This window comes from Xyrauchen texanus, chromosome 19, assembly GCF_025860055.1.
Source record: "Xyrauchen texanus isolate HMW12.3.18 chromosome 19, RBS_HiC_50CHRs, whole genome shotgun sequence".
Lineage (NCBI taxonomy): Eukaryota > Metazoa > Chordata > Actinopteri > Cypriniformes > Catostomidae > Xyrauchen > Xyrauchen texanus.
This window is the reverse complement of record NC_068294.1, coordinates 14,786,586-14,805,785: the sequence shown is the minus strand read 5'-3', so window position 1 is coordinate 14,805,785 and position 19,200 is coordinate 14,786,586. Positions and strand designations below refer to the sequence as shown.

Sequence of the window (19,200 nt, the reverse complement as noted above, 5' to 3'; positions counted from 1 at the left end):
CCTGCCATACTTCCTGCATCCCTGCGATCGACTTTGCTTCGGCTCTAAAAGCTAACGCGAGTAACGTACCGGATGTGCTTATATCCTTTCCTGGTCATGACGTCACCCGCCCGTGGCGTTCATTCATTCCATTGGACTAGTTGACATACGTGCTTCAGGGGCGTTCACGCAAAGGCGTTCCCAAAGCGTCATCGACGCATCGTCTCGTTCCCTTCTCAGGGAACTAGGGTTACATTCGTAACCTGAGACGTTTTTTGCACTTCAACAAAGACAAAAACCCAGAACAAAATTTTTTATCAGCTACCAGTTTGGATAAAAAGAAGCCAAAGGAAGACTGCTGTGCCTAGAACCAATTTGTGGAGAAGACCTGAAGGGACACATGTGAAACCCCACAGCATGTATATGTCTGCAGCAAGTTATTACAGGTAAAGGTAATAAAGATAATCAAAAAGATGATCAATTGTCAAACAATCCTGCTGAAATACAGCAGAAGAATTCAGAGAATCCTACTATGAAACTGATAGATAGACTATCATGAGTTTCTTATAGAGAAACAACAACAAAACAGCTTTTCTGCATGTTTTTCATATAAATATAGCCTAATATATTGTGTATTTCTCCACATTTTCCCCATAGGAATGAATGATTTATGTACTACATAGTCTAATGCAAAGAAAATGAACAAATCTTCCAGAATAAGACCATAATGGGGAAGGTTTTCTCCTAGGCTTTCATAGGCAATTATTTTGTTTCATAATAGATGTGCTGAGACAACGTCCTCACAACTTAACTGCAGTGGAGGAGCATGTACTTACATGGAGGTTCAGGTAGCCACAGTCACATACACTTACCTTCTGGTACTCAGATTGTATGGCCCCGAATTTATCCTTTGCCACTCTTATGATGAGATCTGCAATGACAGGGGAAAAACATAGTCAGCATGCAGGAGCCTCACAGTGCTGCCACGTCCGAACAGGTTACATAATACAGTTCAAGAGCCAGTCGAAAAACACCAACAACGAGCCCAGTGTGGCTAGGCAGAACTCTTCACTAGCGCTTCATCAAAGCGTGTTGCCCCCGGCTCCCTCCAGTACCACAATTACCACAATCTTGAGATAAAATATTAGCTGTCTTCATACAAAGAGACATCATGAAATATCTTCGGGGAATGTCTGAGCAACGTTTAGTTTGGTACGTGAACTCGTCATCTGACATTCTCTATGACTGTGATGCTAAAAGATGCTTCATGATTTGGATTATGTTGCTATGTACAGTAAAATCAAGATTATTTCAATGACAATTAGGGGTTGGGTAGTAACTCTCCTGTATGTTACTTTAGCATGACTGTATCCAACTTCACAGCTCCAGACTAAACAAATAATGAGTCACTAAATGTTGCAGTTTTAAATTGCAACATATAGGAGGCAAATGACAGTTTTAGTTGCCAAATTACAGAACTGCTTAATTTAGATGGTTGTTCTGAGGCAAGATAGATTAGTTAAAAAAAAAAAAAAGACAGCGATAACAGATTACTTGGCAGATAGTTGAAAAAAAAATCACTTTATTGTCTCACTACCATGTACACAAGTGCAACAGTGGGTGAAAGTCTTGTGTGCAGTTCCGAGCAACATAGCAGTCATGACAGTGACAAGACATATACCAATTACAATAAACAACATACTTACACAACACAATTTACATATCAAATGTACACATACTTACACAACACAATAATAATTATATACAATGTACAGTAAACAATACACACAATATAGAATACACATACAATAGAAATAAAAAATAAAGAGTATATAAAAAATATATATACAGTAGTTGTATTGTGAAGAGAATACATTATGACAGTCCAGTGTGAGATATAAGATTAATAAAGTGCAGTGCTGATGTATATTGATTGTGAGAGATCAAGTGTTCAAAAGTCTGATTGCTTGGGGGAAGAAGCTGTCATGTAATTGGCTGGTGCGGGTCCTGATGCTGCGATACCGCCAACCTGATGGTAGCAGTGAGACCAGTCCATGGCTCGGGTGGCTGGAGTCTCTAATGATCCTCCGAGCTTTTTCATATATATATATATATATATATATATATATATATATATATATATATATATATAGTTCAAGTGCACTGAAACGTTTGATTTCTAAAAAATCCCACAATGCACCGTAAAAACCAGGGAGCATTGTTGCTCACTAGGTTCACTTACGGGAAACTTCGTCATGTCTTCTGAAGTCTCCCATGTCGTTAGAAGAGCACAAGTGTAAATATGTATAATGTTAAAGCCTTATTTTCTCTTTAAAAGACTTTCATCCATAATTACAATGAATGAGAAACAATCTTTTAAATATAAGGTTATACACTCCTTTATAGTTTTATTTTTTTATTTAATGTAATTTATCTTTCATATTAACACTGTACGTTTTAATATCTTCAATACATATTAGCGAAAGTGTCATTTATACAGTGATGGTGCTGATTAATAAGAATTGCGCTTGAATGCACAAGCTCCTTATCGTGTCACAGGTGATTGAGTCATAAGTGTCCCAATGATTAGTGGATCAGTACCCTTGCCAGTGCCCGAATTCTTGTTCACGATATACTGATTCATGACATAGGGAGCTAGGATGCTGATTGATACCCATAGTCTTTCCATACTGTTCCAGAGTCCAAACTGATTGAAATCCCAGAAGCTGTTTATTGAGCAACAAAAGTCCCAAGATTTGGTACATAATGTGGGACTTTTAATTATGAACAATTGCAAAATACACCAGGGACTCTCATATGCAAACTCAGTCAGAAGTCGGTGGGGAGTCAGATTCTTTTCCGCAAACTGGTTCTTTCGGACGGTTCATTTCAATGAACTGGTTAAAAAAAAAAAAAGATTTACCAGTTCATTTACGTAATCATGTAATGACGTCACTATATATAAAACACTAACCCGACACTGATATACAAACATGGATGTTCTACACATGTTTAAAGCATAAGAAGTGTTCCCCTTCTGTCACTCGCTCGACGTTGTGTCGATTGTAGTGACACAAGGGGTCTCTTCTGAGAGCCTTGCATACCTCTGAACTTGAGAAAAGGCCAATGTCAAGTTGGCAGACAGAATTTGTTTGCCCTGCCCCTGGACATACGGGTATAAAGGGGAGCGGGCGAGTGACTGTCAGACTGATTTTTTCTTCGGAGCCGAACGGTTGTGTGATCAGCGAGCTGTGTGTCACGACTCTGCCCCTGGGTGTTTCGACAGCGCCTCTCTCCTAAAAGAGTTTTATTTCTCTGAAAGAGTTTATTCTCCTCTAAAAGAGTTTTTTCTGGTAAAAGAGCAACATACACAAGCAAGCGTTGAAAGCCCTTTTCAGGACGCGTCTATTTAAAGATGCCCTTCCGCCGCTGTGTAGTTCCTGGATGTGAGCGTTGGGTTGGACTGGAACCCTCCGTCCTCCCCAACCCTCACAGCTTGATGATTGGTGCCGCTCCCAGCCATGCCCCTCCCTCCGGTACCTTTCTTCCCGGAAGTGAATGACGAGCTGACGAGTACGTGGAGGGCACCTTTTACTGCCCGGAACCGACCTCTTCGCTCGTCTGCTCTCTCGCCACCCAGGACGGCGGGGCGGTCCATGTGTACACGGAGGTCCCTCAGGTGGAGAGGGCGGTTTGCGATCCACCTGTGTCCCGAGAACGTTGCCACCTGGTGGGACCGTCCGGTACTCCCCACCAAGGTCTGTAGGACAATGTCGTCACTGACTGCGAAAGCCTACAGCGCCACTGGATAGGCCGCCTCCGCCTTGCATGCCATGGCTCTCCTGCAGGTACACCAAGCCAGGGCACTTAAAGAACTGCACCAGTGTGGTCCCGATCCCGATGTGCTGTAGGAACTGTGCTCTGCGACCGACCTCGCTCTCAGGGCTACGAAGGTCACAGCGCAAGCACTCGGGCAGGCAATGGCCACCCTCGTGGTCCAGGAACGCCACCTGTGGCAGAACTTGGTCGAGATGCGCAACATTGACAAAGCCCGCATTCTCAACGCCCCAGTCTCCCAGTTCGTTCTCTTCGGTGACATGTCAACGACTTCACCCAGCAGTTTACAGTGGTGAGGAAGCAGACGGAGGCCAACTCTCATATCATGCCGCGCCATCGCAGCGCAGCTCTGCCTCAACCTGGGCCCAGCTCTCAGCCCCAGCGTCGAGCGCCCCGCAGGTGGCCTACACCCCCCGTCTCCAGGGCACCGACCCTCCCTTCAGAGACCCCCCTTCGAGCTGCTTGATTCAGTCGAGCTCAAAGTCCTATCCTTGAAGACGGCCCTCCTGATCGCGCTTGCTTCCATCAAGAGGGTTGGGTTCCTACAACCCCCTTCAGGGACCAGGTTGTGAACCTGCAAGAGCTGCCCCGGGAGGAGGCAGACCCAGCCTCTTCGTTGCTGTGTCTGATACGTGCTCTGCGTATCTACATGGACCGCACGCAGGGATTTAGATGCTCTGAGCAGCTCTTTGTCTGCTTCGGCGGATGGCGAAAAGGGAACGCCGTCTCCAAACAGAGGTTAGCTCATTGGGTTGTTGACGTTATTTCCCTAGCCTATCACACCCAGGACACTCTACGAGAAGTGTAGCATCCCCGTGTGTATCAGCGGCTGAAGTGGCTTTCCCTCAGAAGCGAGAAAGTTCATTCATCCCGTTCATGTAAGATCATCGTTAGATCATTTTTGGCCTCAGTGGTTGCACTTTAGAAATTAAAAACAATAATTTGCTATCGGAGTTTGTGCGATGCGTGAAAATTTTAAATCTACCAATACCAGCTGCATGGCAAATTGTCTTATAAGAGCAGACGCGATTATGGTGATTCCTGAAATATGCTATTCATGTCTTATTCTTTATGTTGGCTACACCACCAAAACACACTTAGAATAGTTAAGCTGAATTACTTTATTGCTATTTTGTACAAATCAAATTCACATGGGCCTATTTATTAACATAACAAAACAAAACATTTTTAATAAATTGTACACAGAAATCGAGCAACGTGACAAACTCTCCCATTACAATGACTGCAGTTACTCACTGCAGGTTTACACTGTTTGAGACCTGCATTTGGACACAAGCACAGTGACGCTCCACACAATGTTCTGCACTCTCACAAATGCTCTCATTAAAAACAAGTGCCTTGATTAGAACAGGAGCGTTTTAGATTTGTCGTGTTACTCATTTGCAGTGTATTTAACATCTATGTTCAAAGCGAGCGGTGCAACATGCAATGAATCTAAAAAGAAGCTTGTTCTACAGCTTCTTTTCAAGTGTCAGGTGAAGTTTCTACAGTATTACATTTCGTGTGCTGCGCGAACAGTGCCAGAACATAAAGCAAGCATCTGGGCATTCAGGCGGTTGCATTAGGATCAGTTGTCATTACAGATAGGACGGAGGACTAATCTAAGCGGCTCTGACTGGCCATTGCCATTTCATTGCTCAACGGACATGTTAGTGATTGGTTAGAATACTCAACCACTGCAAAAACATGTTGTAAATAGAAACCATTGACGCAAAAGAAGCAGACTTAAATTGAATGCTGTAATCGTCAGTTTTCACGATTATATAATCGTGGCAGCCATAATCGCGATTCGTTTTTCAATTAATTGTGCAGCCCTAGTACACATGCATATACAGTCTCTATATTTCAGAATTAAAGTGAGATGAAAACAGAAAATAGCATGAGACAGACTTGAGCCTCTTCTTTTCCACCATCTTGGTGCATTGCCGGGTATTTTCAGTTTTCCAGGAAGAGTAGAAGAGAGTCAATATTGTATACTGGTAAGTTGTTGGATTTTTCATAAGTAAATTACCTATATTCTGTATAAATATTAAATACGACTAGTCTGACTACAGGTTGCTCAGGGCTCTGCTTATGTTTTTTATTTTAATAATCACTGCACAGGCACTATCAGGAGAGAGATTGTTTATTTTCTTCAATTAATATGGTTCAAAAAGAGACTTGCAATGATTCATGAAGGCCTATTTTAAAGGAAGCCAAAGGCAGTAATGGTTTGGAGATAGTGAGGTAGCATGTGGTCATAAACAACCATCACCACTTACTGCATAAGGGTGTCTTGCTACATTTTGCTTAGCCCCTGGATAATAAGCATGACCTTAATTCAACAAAATAAGTCTTCATTAAAATTCCCCCAGCACATGATTGCCTTACTTTTGCATCATTCCCAATAATGAGGAATTCATTATACAGGAAGGAATGGCTTGCTCACATACATATGTGATAAGGGTAGTAGCTTCCCAGAGAGAAAGGAGATGTTGATTCAACGTCTATTTTTTAGTTGTAAAGGTCGGATCAGTCGTTGATACATTTTCAATGTTGAATCAACATTCACTATTTGTTCGATACATCAGAACGTTGTTAGGTCGAAAATAAAACATATATTCCATGTCAAAATGTGATTGATTCATCGACAAGTACCCCTAACCGATTTGGTCGAGATCATAATATTTGTTCTAAGTTGAAACTTGGTTAGAGAAGTCGAAGTTCTGCGCATGACCAGACCAACCGCCAGTGGATGCGTTGCTTGAAAAGGGTAAGAATAAATGTATTTTATGTATCATTTAACACTATGTTTTGTCAGTCTATCATTGAATATCACTTTAGATTTGAATTGTTTTATCCTTCAGTGTTTTAAAAATATTCCCGCTTGGTAATTTTGTAATTAAATACCCTATTTGCGCACTCCCAGTTTTCCGTGAGGCAGCTGATAACTGAGGTAAATTTAGATAATTAACCATGTTGGACTCATTTCAGTTGTTGTAGATGGTCAACTTAAACAATTTCACTCATATTGTCTAAACTTTAACTTTAGTCTATAGATTTTACTGTCTTCTGCATGCGGGCCTGCAGTGTTGCCATGCGTGTCATACTGAGTCAATAATACACAAGGTGAATAGATGTTCAAACTATCATTACTTTATTAACTGTGTTTTAATTTTAGGGACAAACCTTGTGGCATTTTCTGCACTAATGTTCATAGAGGTCCAAATAAGCATGGCAAAGGTTGGAGTATAAAGTTATCTTTACAATATTACAATTGTATGTCTCACAACAATATAACACATTTAAATACATTGTCATCTGCTGTCCCTATAAATTGTGCTGGGGAACAGTTATTGTCTTTTGTGTTTTAAAGGATGAAAATTAGTATTAGGACTGTTAATGATTCTGTTTAATAATGTCACTTGTATTTCTCTATTTCAGAGAGACGTCCAGTGCCTCACCCGTTTCATTTGCTTCATGCTTCAGAAGGTAACAGTTTTAGACAATAATAAGTAGTAGAAATAAGTCCAAACTCAAAATAAATTTTGTATTTGCACATTTATTTTTAGTATAAATAAAGAGTATCTGAATGTGCTGTGTACATTTATAAGCTGATTTATTCAAATCGCAGACCAATTAGATTGTTTTTAGGTTAGTTTTCAATGGCATGAACATAGATTCAGCGTTATATCGATTCTACGTTGATTCTATGTCAGTTTGCTATCTGGATTCGCTACAAGTAGCGTGGCTATTAGCTTTTCTACATTTCTCAGTAGTGAAGTGGTAACTTCACTCATTTTTAAATCAAGTAGCTTTTCAGTAGCAAAGCTATATTTTTGAATAGGTATCGGCATAGCTTTGACAAAAAGCTACTCCGCTACATCATGATATGTGTTTTCGGTCACCTGATTTGAATCAGAATACTTTGGAGTGGACTCTCATTCACCAACACACAATAAAATAATGCTTGTTGTAATGCATATTTATCTACAATCAGTGGAAACCAAACCAACAAATGTGTTCATGGTAGTATCATGATATCTATGAATTACCTTAAGGCACCATGTAAATATAATAGTATATAAATAGGGTGAACATATATAAAAGTACCATGGTAGTACAATGGTATACTTTTAATTACTTTCAAGCACTGTGTAAATACAAAATGGTACACAAATATGGTAGTTGACTAATTTCAATGACGTTTAAATGTAGATTTTGGAGTCAACTAGTCGACTAGTCTTAAAAGAAACCCTCAGAAAACAGTCAAAAAACTGTGACCCATTTAAAATACTTCTTTTCCAACAACAGCCAAATCTGACACTAAGTTGCACTGAAAAGGGGCATTGATCTGTGACATGCTTGCCTTACATTATGCTCATTGGAAACAATTGAATGAATTGTGCAGAACTAATAGAGCAACCCTAATAGCCTGTTTCACCAAAATTTACTTAACATATAAAAACAGTAAGGGCATTGTTGAAAATAATTAACAGGTACCCAAAGCCAAATCTATGGGAGAGAAAAAATGCTCATATTTCATCATGTGCATTAGCCTATGATCTACTATGACAGCTGTTTGGTTAAGAACATTAAACAATAACAGTTACGATGTAAAAAGAAAACCTGGGATAGAAAAAAAAGGGGCCTGTAAGAAATGTACAATAAAACTTGTGCATTGTTATAAACAGGATGGGCACACAGACTGAAAGATAGTTTAAGCATTAAAGCAGTTGGTACATTGTTGAATACAGCCTTCTTGATAAGCAGGGTAAAAAATATTTGCATACCTAGCCTAAAATAGTAATTTCCTAGGCTACTAACTTAGAGCATTCATTTTTGATGAGTAAAAATGAACATGTCAAGGATGGTCCGGTGAAAGACGGTGAAAGAGGCGATTATCCTGCACTTGATAAAGCCAGCTTAACGGGAAAATAACTTGCAAGCAAGCAAGCACAGATTTAAAGAAGACTTAAATGTGAAAACATCCACAGCGACTTGCAAGCTAATGTTTTGGAAATCCGCTTCCCGTACCATCACCGTGACCAAAGTGATTTCCATATATTTTTTACTCATCTTCCAATTTTTCTGCCAAGAGTGAGAGAGAGAAGAAGCACATGCAGCCTGAGGTTAAATTAAACTTTTTACACATCTGCTCCAGATATCCTATTTTTAAATAATTGTATTATTAATTATATTTAAAATGTAACATTAACTTGACAGTAACTTAAGTGCAGCCTTTGGAAAAGAATAAAGCCAAACCTAAATGTGTAAAAATATTGAACAGTTTAATGACTTGTAGTTCCAGAATCGACTAGCAGCATCAGAAACATTTATTCAAATAGTCTCGGTCATCCCTTGGTATTACCATCTGATACCATCAGATATTGGAGTGTTATTGTCCAGGGTGTACTCACACACACAAATAATTTGACCTCTAAACAGAGGCTTCCAGTACATACAGAAATACAACAGCTAGACAAAGAATTACAGGATAAGATGTTCGTACAATTGCTATACAGGAATGTGCAAAGGAAATTTTGTTCAAATGGGTATGGGTTTTTTACAGGTAGTAGAATAAATGTAAAATGTTTCTAACAAGTTATTGGAGTAACAAGGATGTGTGTGTACGAGAGAGAAAGAGAGAGAGAGAGTAGTAGCGAACAGTAATGCTGCGTCGGTTAGTTTAACTCTATTCCTCAGCTGTAGTGTGGTAGTAATCCTCTCTGACCGTGGAGTGATGCTGCCAAACGTGATATCAGAATTATCCTATGAGTATTTCACTCACATTCAAGGGTTTTGTTTTCAGAGAGAAAACATGGAGGACCAGTTTCAGTCTTGTATATTTCCTGGGGAACTTTTATTTTGACAATGATACAGAAAGCGTTCAATCCTTCACCATGTTGAATGTTTACATCTTCTTCCAACTCAAACGCATCTGCTGCGGCTGATATGTGGACCATTTAAATGACACTGTGTTTCACACCAGTCTATTATTGTAGTAACACGATGGCACGTAACAAAAAAACAAACCGTGACTGGTCGTTTACGTCTCAGTTGCTTCACATGCAAGCAGGCTATTCTCTGCGCCCTCAAGAAACAAATCAGCCAAATAGGAAAATGTATCCGCCAATGCGATAATTAAAAAAGTCAGAATATTGGCGATATATCGCTCGACCACTACTAATGATATTAGAGGGAGTGGATTCATATTTTAGAAAGCATTTTATTGGACCATTTTTGGTCTGTTTTTCCGGAAATTAAAGACTGATAAATTTTTATGCACATGTCTTCAAAAAGTAATTTTTGTTTTCAACTTTTATGAAGACACTAGTATATACTGAAGATTGCCTTTAAAGCAAAGAGACATGGATTAAAATCCACGAAACTCAATTTTGACTTGCAGTCTTGAAATGCATTCCTAACTGGTAAGATAAATTGCTGGATGTCCTTCTATGAAATTCAATCGTAAATTGCACTTAACTGTCTTCAGTTTTACAGTTTTGTTAAATTATATTTACTACAAATACAATTTACTTAATAATTTTTTGTCAATCTAGCATGTCAACAAAACTTTCAAAACAAAAAGCATAATTTTATAATTTCATTGCATAGAGAAAAGCGAGAGAGAGAGAGAGAGAGAGAGAGAGAGAGAGAGAGAGACAAAGAGAGAGAGTCAGTGGTCTGTGGGTAGATTGGATTGCGGGTAAGAATCCAGTGGGGCATAGTCCTCCAGCTGTCTCTTCTTGAAAACTCAAATGCTCAGCAAAATGATAGGACAAAAAAGATGAGGAGTGCAGTGTGGAGAAAAAGATCTGCGTGGAGAGGTGGAACCGGGCAACAGAGGGAGGGTGAGGAATGGAGATGAGTTGATTAGAAAAGAGAGGTGAGGAGAAACAAGGTTCAAGTGTGTCTCACCACATCCTTCACTGATCGGTCCTGCTGTCAAATACTGTATTTCTCTTTAACATACTCACAGACAAATGCACACTCACAAATATACACAAACACACTACATCCAGCCACTCTCTGAAAGAGCCCTACAATCTCTTTCCTACACCATACTCTTATGGCACTTTTCCACTGAACATTAAGGTTCGACTCACCTCAACTCTACTCGCTTTACTTTTCTGAGCTAGCATTTCCATTGCAGTTTAGTGCCACCTAAACGAGGGTGGGATTATAGGCTGATCGTCATAGTTGTGCCGCCTCTACTGCCGTGACATTATCTTAAACACAACACAAACTTACCAAAACAATAACACGACCGCTAGCTGTTAGTTACTAGCTCGTTGTGCTGGATAAAGCAGTTGTTGCATGGTGATTTTACACAAGTGTAACAGTTAAATTGGCCTGGTTGTTTTAGAAGCAAGCTTCCAGTAGCTGGTCAACTAAATAATGTGAAGCGTTCAATCAGAGTATAGAGTTAACGTAACAAAACATACCATCCTCCATCGTGGATCAATGCCAGTCCAGGACTCTCTCTCTCTCCCATTGCTCGCCGGTTTAGATCGCGTCCATTTGGTCGAACCACTTCCACTTTTCCTTGATGGTTCTGTTGTCACTTTTAAGTTTTTTTTATCTGTTCCCTACACTGCTGGTAGGTCCGGTGGTAGCCGTGTGCGGCCAAAAGCTGATACACTTCCTGAGAGACTTTTTCATTTCGCTCATCGCTAACGAGTGGACCGTCTGCACTTAGTTTACTGACCATGGTGTGGTTTTGCGCACAGCCATTTCTTTTTTCACCATTCGAAAGTCTCATGAACAAATGATACTGCTATCGCTGTTACTAAAACTTTAAAACTAGCGGGTTGATGTAGCGTGTCGGAAATCCAGTGACGCTGGTAGTGACGATTCTCCCTGAACAATCCGCGATCTGCAGGATTTTAACGTCACATTTAGTATCGGCTCGGCTCACTTGGAACCTCGACCGAGGTGGTACTAAAAAATCATGTACCAGGTACTATCCACAGTGGATAACCCCAAAAAAGCGAGCAGAGTCGAGTTGAGTCGAGTTGTACCATGCGGTGGAAAAGACCCATTAGAGACTAGACTGGGGAAATAGGATGTTTCTGCTTGTACACAGCACTTAAAATCTCCCACTGTTATTCAACATTAGCCAGTTGACTCTTACTTCTAATGGGGTGATCACCGTTCACACATACAGTGATTTTATGGCTATAGGTCACAGAGTGGCTGTACTGTTAGTAGTAGTAGGCATTCCAAGGGCTGGATGCTGAAATGTTATTGGATGGCTGCACAACTGGCTATAGCTCTTGATAATCTTATCACAAAGGGGATATTTTGCTGGTAAAATAATTGTCATTCTAATTTGCCAAGAAATCTTTTACAGAGCACAATACATTAAATATAAAAGCATGAATCAAACTGAAAATTCCTTAGACTTAACACTGAGTACATGACACTGTTTACAGTACATTCACACATTTTTGTCAATCCAAATAAATTAAATCTAATTGCAGTGCTGTTTATATGTAACTTACATTTTTCAATCCAATACAAATATTTGTTTACATGTGCATTACATGTACTGCCAAACAAAACTTCTGCGCATGCAAAGAGTGTCAGAAGTCGCATTCTCAAGATGCAGAGAGAGACAATCCAAGCATGTCACCAAGTGTCAATAATTGCCATTTTTGCTTTGTTGACATATCTAAAAATATGCCTGAGAAAGTTTCTTGTTATGTTACTCACATGTTATGTCCACACTGAGATGGCGGATTTGTCCATCGAAAACTAAACTAAACTGCTTTCTCAAGTGGATACATTTTTATAGGCTGTCTTTGTGTTGTACTGTGGACAGTGAAAAAGGAAATATCTGAAAACGATGATGTATTTGTTGTCATGTGACAAAGACATGTGATCCATTCATCCCAAAACAAGATGGTGACCCATGTTGTAGAGGCGTTATTGTGCCTACTATCTACCCGCCTGTCGCTCACTTGACATTGTGTCGAATGAAGCAACACTAGGGGTCTTTCTTGAAGGCCTCGGTTACCTTTGAACTTGAGAAAAGGCCAATGAGAAATTGGCAGACAGAATTTGCATGTCCCTCCCTGGACATACAGGTATAAAAGGAGGGATTCGTGCGTCTGTCGATTCAGATTTTTTCTTCAGAGCCAAGTGGTTGAGCGATCAGCGAGCTGAGTTCACTTCTGTTCCACTCACCTCTGCAGAGCGTTTGCTGTTGGATCTATGGCGCGTATCAGCGGCTTTCTCCTTCTCTGCACACCAGTGCAGCTTTGCCCCTGGGCGCTTCGACAGCACTTCTGAAAGAGCTATTTTCTCTCACCCACTGCCCGTTCTGGTACTCCCTAGCGGAGGCTCTCCTCGGTACTCACGCGCTGGCACACAGCTAGCCCCGGGGGCTGCGCAAGTACTTATTTCCCCCAGTGAATGTACTTGTACGGGTACTGTGCAAGGTCAGAAAGGATGAGGAATAAGTCACTCTAGTGGCCCCCTATTGGCCCACGTTGACTTGGTTATCAGATCTTACATTCCTCGCAACAACACCTCCCTGACAAATTCCCCTGAGGAAGGACCTTCTTTCTCAGGGACGGGGCACCCTCTGGCATCTGCCCCCAGACCTCTGGAACCTCCATGTCTGGCCCCTGGACGGGATCTAAGATCTAAGTGGCCTACCACCTGCTGATGTAGACATGATCAACCAAGTCAAAGCTCCCTCTACCAGGCAGCTTTACGCCCTGAAGTGGCGTTTGTTCGCGAATTGGTGTTCTTCCCGATCTGAAGACCCGCAGAGATGCGCAGTCGGGTCAGTGCTCTCAATTCTGCAAGAGATGCTGTAGGGGAGGCTGTCTCCCTCCACCTTGAAGGTTTATATAGCCGCTATATCGGCTCACCATGACGCAGTGGACAGTAAGTCTTTAGGGAAGCACGACCTGATCATCAGGTTCCTTAGAGGCACCCGAAGGCTGAACTCTCCCAGGCCATGCCTGTTTCCCTCATGGGATCTCTCCGTGGTCCTATCAGGCCTCCAGAGACCCCCCTTCGAGCCGCTAGAATCAGTCGAGCTCAGAGCCCTCTCCTTGAAGACGGCCCTCCTGATCGCGCTCGCTTCCATCAAGAGGATTGGGGACCTGCAAGTGTTCTCTGTCAGCGACACTTGCCTGGAGTTTGGTCCGGCAGACGCCCTTGTTGTCCTAAGACCTTGATTGGGCTATGTGCCCAAGGTTCCTACAACCCCCTTCAGGGACCAGTTAGTGAACCTGCAAGCGCTGCCCCAGGAGGAGGCAGACCCAGCCTTTTTGATGCTGTGTCCAATGCATGCTTTGTGTACCTATGTGGACTGCACGCAGAGCTTTAGATGTTCTGAGCAGCTCTTTGTCTGCTTTGGTGGACAGCGGAAAGGGAATGCTGTCTCCAAATAGAGGCTAGCCCACTGGGCCATCGTCACCATCGATTTGGCCTATCAGACCCAGGCCATGCCCGCCCCATTGTGGGTTCAAGCACACTCGACGAGAAGAGTGCCATCCTCTTGGGCACTGGCGAACGGCACATCCATAGCAGACATCTGCAGAGTGGTGGGCTGGGCAACACCCAATACCTTTACGAGATTCTACAATCTCAGGGTTGAGTCAGTTTCGTCCTGTATTCTCTCAGGTCCGAGCATGTAGAACTCGGGAATACAGAACGACTGACACATACCACTTGCACATAGCGCCCTTCCACTAGACTGAGGCGATCACGTGCGCTCTTTCTCCCAGGAGAGTCCACTAAATTCGCACTCCCTGGATGTATTCAGTGGAGGAATTCCCAACCAGAGCCACTACGGTTACTAACTACTCTGTACTGGAATAGGTGCTCCACAGGGTTGGCCTTCACGGAGGAATCCCCCTGAGAGTATTTTCCGCGGTACGGTCCCCCTGCCGGTGGACCCGCTTCTTGCCAGCGGACACCTTCCCCGATGCGTGTTATAGCGTTAAAAGGCCCCAACCACTTTAACTCTATACGAGAAACATAGAGAGAGTAAAGATGCGGCCTGCTCCCATGCTTGGCACGTTCCCCCCCCCCCCGAGGATGCCGGGAACCTAAAAAGTTTATCTAAGTAAAGCCTGATCATTCTGACACTTTGTTTCTTGGGGGTTACTAGCGGGTGCACTTAGGTGATGGCTTAAGCCTTAAAATATCATTTTATAATATATTTAAAAGATGAATATACATTTATTTCATACAATTGTGTGACTTTGGCAGTTTGTTTAATTTAAAAACTCCCCAGAGGACTCCTGACGTGGGTGCAGACAGAGATTTGTTTTGAAGGAGTAAAGCTGACAGCTGTGTCCCAGTGTATGCTGGTAGAAATATGTTTGCATGTGTGTCTCTATCATTCAGTTGCAAACCAGCAGAAGGTAGAGCAAAGGTGCAGGGTTGTTCTGAATGCACATAACTTATGTGCATAGGCTGTATGTGTTCTGACAGCAGAGCATGTGGGTGGAGGACACACAATTACGACCATTTTTACATGTTTGTGCATGTTTGTTGTCTCATTGGAATACCACACATGCCACGGGTAATGCGTGCTGTGTCAATCCCTGCACAGCATCATCAAGCTTATTATGCCATTATCAATGTATACTCAGCCTTAATATTTCCATTTGACTATCATCCTTTGGGACACACATTTTTTGGTAAGCATTACTTTATACTTAATTTTATGGGAGACTGGGGACAATAATTGTAAAAATTCCGCAGTAGTGATTCAGAGACTGACGAAATGTTAACAGCAAGATTTGCATTTCTAGTCTATAACCACCTTTTGCTGGTTATACCAACAATGGATATAAGTGCAGTTAGAATTAGAGGTCGACCAATAGTGGATTTTGCCGATACTGATAACTAAGGTGGTGGGAAAGGCGGATAACCGAATAATCGGCAGATAGTTTTTAAAATCAATTTAAAGAATGTCTCACCTTACTTTAAAGATTACAGATATGGCTACAAGAGTCCAAAATAAATAAAATCCTAAAAGCAAAGACCAAAATCTCAATGATAACTAAAAATATTATGAATTTGTGCATCACAGGGGACTTTTAACTTTAAACATGTCCAAAATACACCCGGGACTCTTATTTTGAAATAACAGAGACTTACAAAGCTCTATATGTAAGTATTCACCAAATGATGCTTTTTATAGCCTATATATTCACCAGATGAAGAGTTTATATGTACTGTAGATATTTTACCAGATGAGGTTTATTGATGAGGAATAAAAAAAAAAGTTATTATGCAGATAACAATAGTTCCAAAAGGCCACTATCGGCACCGATTAATCTGTAAACCTGCTATATCGGTTTTCCTCTAGTTAGAATAGCAAAATATGTGGCAGAGCATTGTTTAGAACAGTACAATGACCTTTTTGTAATGCAATAGCACTTAATTGTTTAATGTTAATATTAGTTACAGATAAATTAAACTACACAAAGAGTATATGTTTAGAAATAGTAAAGTCTTAAAATGTACATATATTTATATACATACATAGATAATTCAAGCGGACAGAGATTTGCTACTCCAACTTTTTTTTAATGCAAGATCTACTTTTTTCATGAACAGGTTCAACACTATCAACCCATTTCAGTTTAGAACTCAAATATGGGAAAACATTTAATATTTTATCATTTCATCACATGCGAAGCGTAGCTGTTACTCCTTCAGGTAAACCTGTTTCATATTGTGTCTGTGGGGTGAGAGGCAATCAGCTGTGTGGCTTTAACGGCAGGGTTTTATGAGTTTAGACTGACAGCACACAGCAGAACTGCTGATTTATTCAGTAAATAAAGTTCTCTGGATTCCCACATTGAGTTCTATTTTACTGGTGATAAATTCCATGAACTATAAATTATTTATCAGAAGTGTAGCATTGCAAACTATTACAAACTTAATAATCACAAAATCTAATTTACATGAGGAGGAAGAGGAAGGAAGACATTTACATTCAAATGCTAATTCATTGAAACAATACGGAACCCAAATTACAATCTGCAGAAAATAACCATGTAAAGGGATTTAGATGGGCAAGGAGGAGGCAAGAACCGGCTTGACAATATAAATAATAGTTTAATGAGAAACTTAAACAAAAGACACAAACACACACACATGATGGACATGCCCGTAAACGATCTCTCTCTCCCACACCATCTTCCGCAGTTGGCCTTTATCCCTCTCTGAGGCTTGATTAGCCTGATAAGGGGCCGGGTGAGTAGAATCACCACCCGGCCTCGCCCTCCACCCTGTCACATTCCTCCCTCGTTCTCTCAGCCTGGCATGACGTACCCCCTCTCTTTCCCTGGGGAGGGGCGTGCCTTCCACCCGTCTGCCAGCAGATCATCCCTGTCTACCTGGATGAGGGAGGGGACAAGGTGAGGGAAACTATAATTAAAATAGGGGGGTACTTCCTGTAACATCATAGTACCCCCCATAAAAACACTGTAAAATTTAAAAGAGAGGAAAAAGGCCAATGCGGAGCAGCAGTGAGTGAGAGAGAGAAGAGAGAGAGAGATGAAAAAAAAACTCGCCAGTTCTCTGATACACCGTCGCATGTTCCTCGATCACTCCTCCACCCTCTCAGGTGGATGACAGCCGCTCCTCCCTGGGTGGACCGGAGTCAGACCCACAACCCCATGGCGGACAGAACGCCCCTCCGCGTTCCCGGCGACTCATGGGGACACTCCTCCGCCCCTGGCAGCGGCCCTACCACTCCAGGCAGTCGGGGAGTCACTTCCCTCCTCCCCCCGTGGAGGGCGGTCTTCTTTCGACCCCTCCACGTTTCTGGGGGATGGTAGGGCTCTCCTCTGCCCCTGGCAGCGGCTCCATCGCTCCAGGCAGTCGGGGAGTCCAGTTCCCACTCGCACCGCGTCCAGGTGGTCGGCTACTCCATCCCCCGGCAGATGGCAGTGTCAAGGACTCAACGACGGGCATCCCTCCTCCTTCCCGGGTTTCGGCACCAGTGTAAAGGGATTTAGATGGGCAAGGAGGAGGCGAGAACTGGCTTGACAGTATAAATGATAGTTTAATGAGAAACTTAAACAAAAGACTGTGGCAGGACCGAGGGCGGGGCCGGGTCGTGATTCTACACACCCGGTCCCTTATCAGGCTAATCAAGCCTCCGAGAGGGATAAAGGCCGACTGTGGAGGATTGCGCGGGAGAGAGAGATAGTTTACGGACATGTCCGTCATGTGTGTTTGTGTCTTGTTTTAAGTTTTATATTAAACTATTGTTTATATAATCAAGTTGGTTCTCGCCTCCTCCTTTCCATTGAACCGCTTTACAAAAACATTTTCACATTCTGGATTCAGTCACATTTACAGAGCATAAAGCTTTTTGTACATCCGTAACTGCATATGTAACTTTCATTAAGTCAGACGGAGTGGTGGTGGTGGCGTAGTGGCTAAAGCACAGGGCTGTTAATCAGAAGGTCGTTGGTTCGAACCCCACGGCCACCACCATTGTGCCCTTGAGCAAGGCACTTGACTCCAGGTTGTTCCGGGGGGATTGTCCCTGTAATAATTGCACTGTAAGTCGCTTTGGATAAAAGCGTCTGCCAAATGCATAAATGTAAATGTCTCTTTCACTTTTTCATTACATGGTTTTATGTTGCTTCATAAAAGCCTAAATTGCAAGTGAGTGTGTAGATAAATAGATTTAGAGTGCTGTGGCAGGGCGGAGGGCGGGGCCGGGTCGTGATTCTACACACCCGGTCCCGTATTAGGCTAATCAAGCCTCAGAGAGGGATAAAGGTTGACTGCAGAGGATCGTGCGGGAGAGAGAGAGATCGTTTACGGACATGTTCATCATATGTATGTGTTTGTCTTTTGTTTAAGTTTTATATTAAATCATTATTTATGTTGTCAAGCCGGTTCTCACCTCCTCCTTTCCATTGATCCCTTTATAAGTGCATTCCAATGTGTTTTTATGCTGAGTCCATAAATCACATGCAGTGAATTTACAGTGAATAAAGTGTGTCTGGCGAGTCTTTGAAAACTGGATGCCATCTTTTCAAGCTGTGTTACATTGCTGAAGAGATGTTATGGTTTTCCAGGTCGACGGACAATGAGTGTAAAATGTATTCTACAGTAAGTTTTCTCTTTCAGGTCAGTACTGTCATGGCACAGTAACACTTTGAATACAATTAATGTAGGAAACCCGCAATTGCATGAGGCTTGAATTCATCTGTTTATCCTCTGTATTTGTCATCAAAATGTAAACAGTAGAGCTGTTGGAATTAACATGTTAATCGCATGTGATTAATTAAAAAAGTTAAATGCATGAATGTTTCTTAATAGCGATTAAAACATTTACCCTTAATACAACATATTACTTGTTGGGAGGGCAGAACCTATGCA

General features: G+C 41.8%; 1 protein-coding gene across 7 annotated transcripts in view; it reads right to left on the bottom strand.

Annotated features, from left to right (window-relative positions):
- Nucleotides 1-19,200, bottom strand: part of prom1a (prominin 1a) — a 111,359-nt gene that overhangs the window by 53,006 nt on the left and 39,153 nt on the right. For all 7 annotated transcript variants that reach the window (XM_052149942.1, XM_052149943.1, XM_052149945.1 and 4 more), the window contains exon 2: nucleotides 852-910. In XM_052149942.1, the coding sequence (XP_052005902.1) occupies nucleotides 852-910 (59 nt within the window). The remainder of the gene's footprint in view (nucleotides 1-851; nucleotides 911-19,200) is intronic.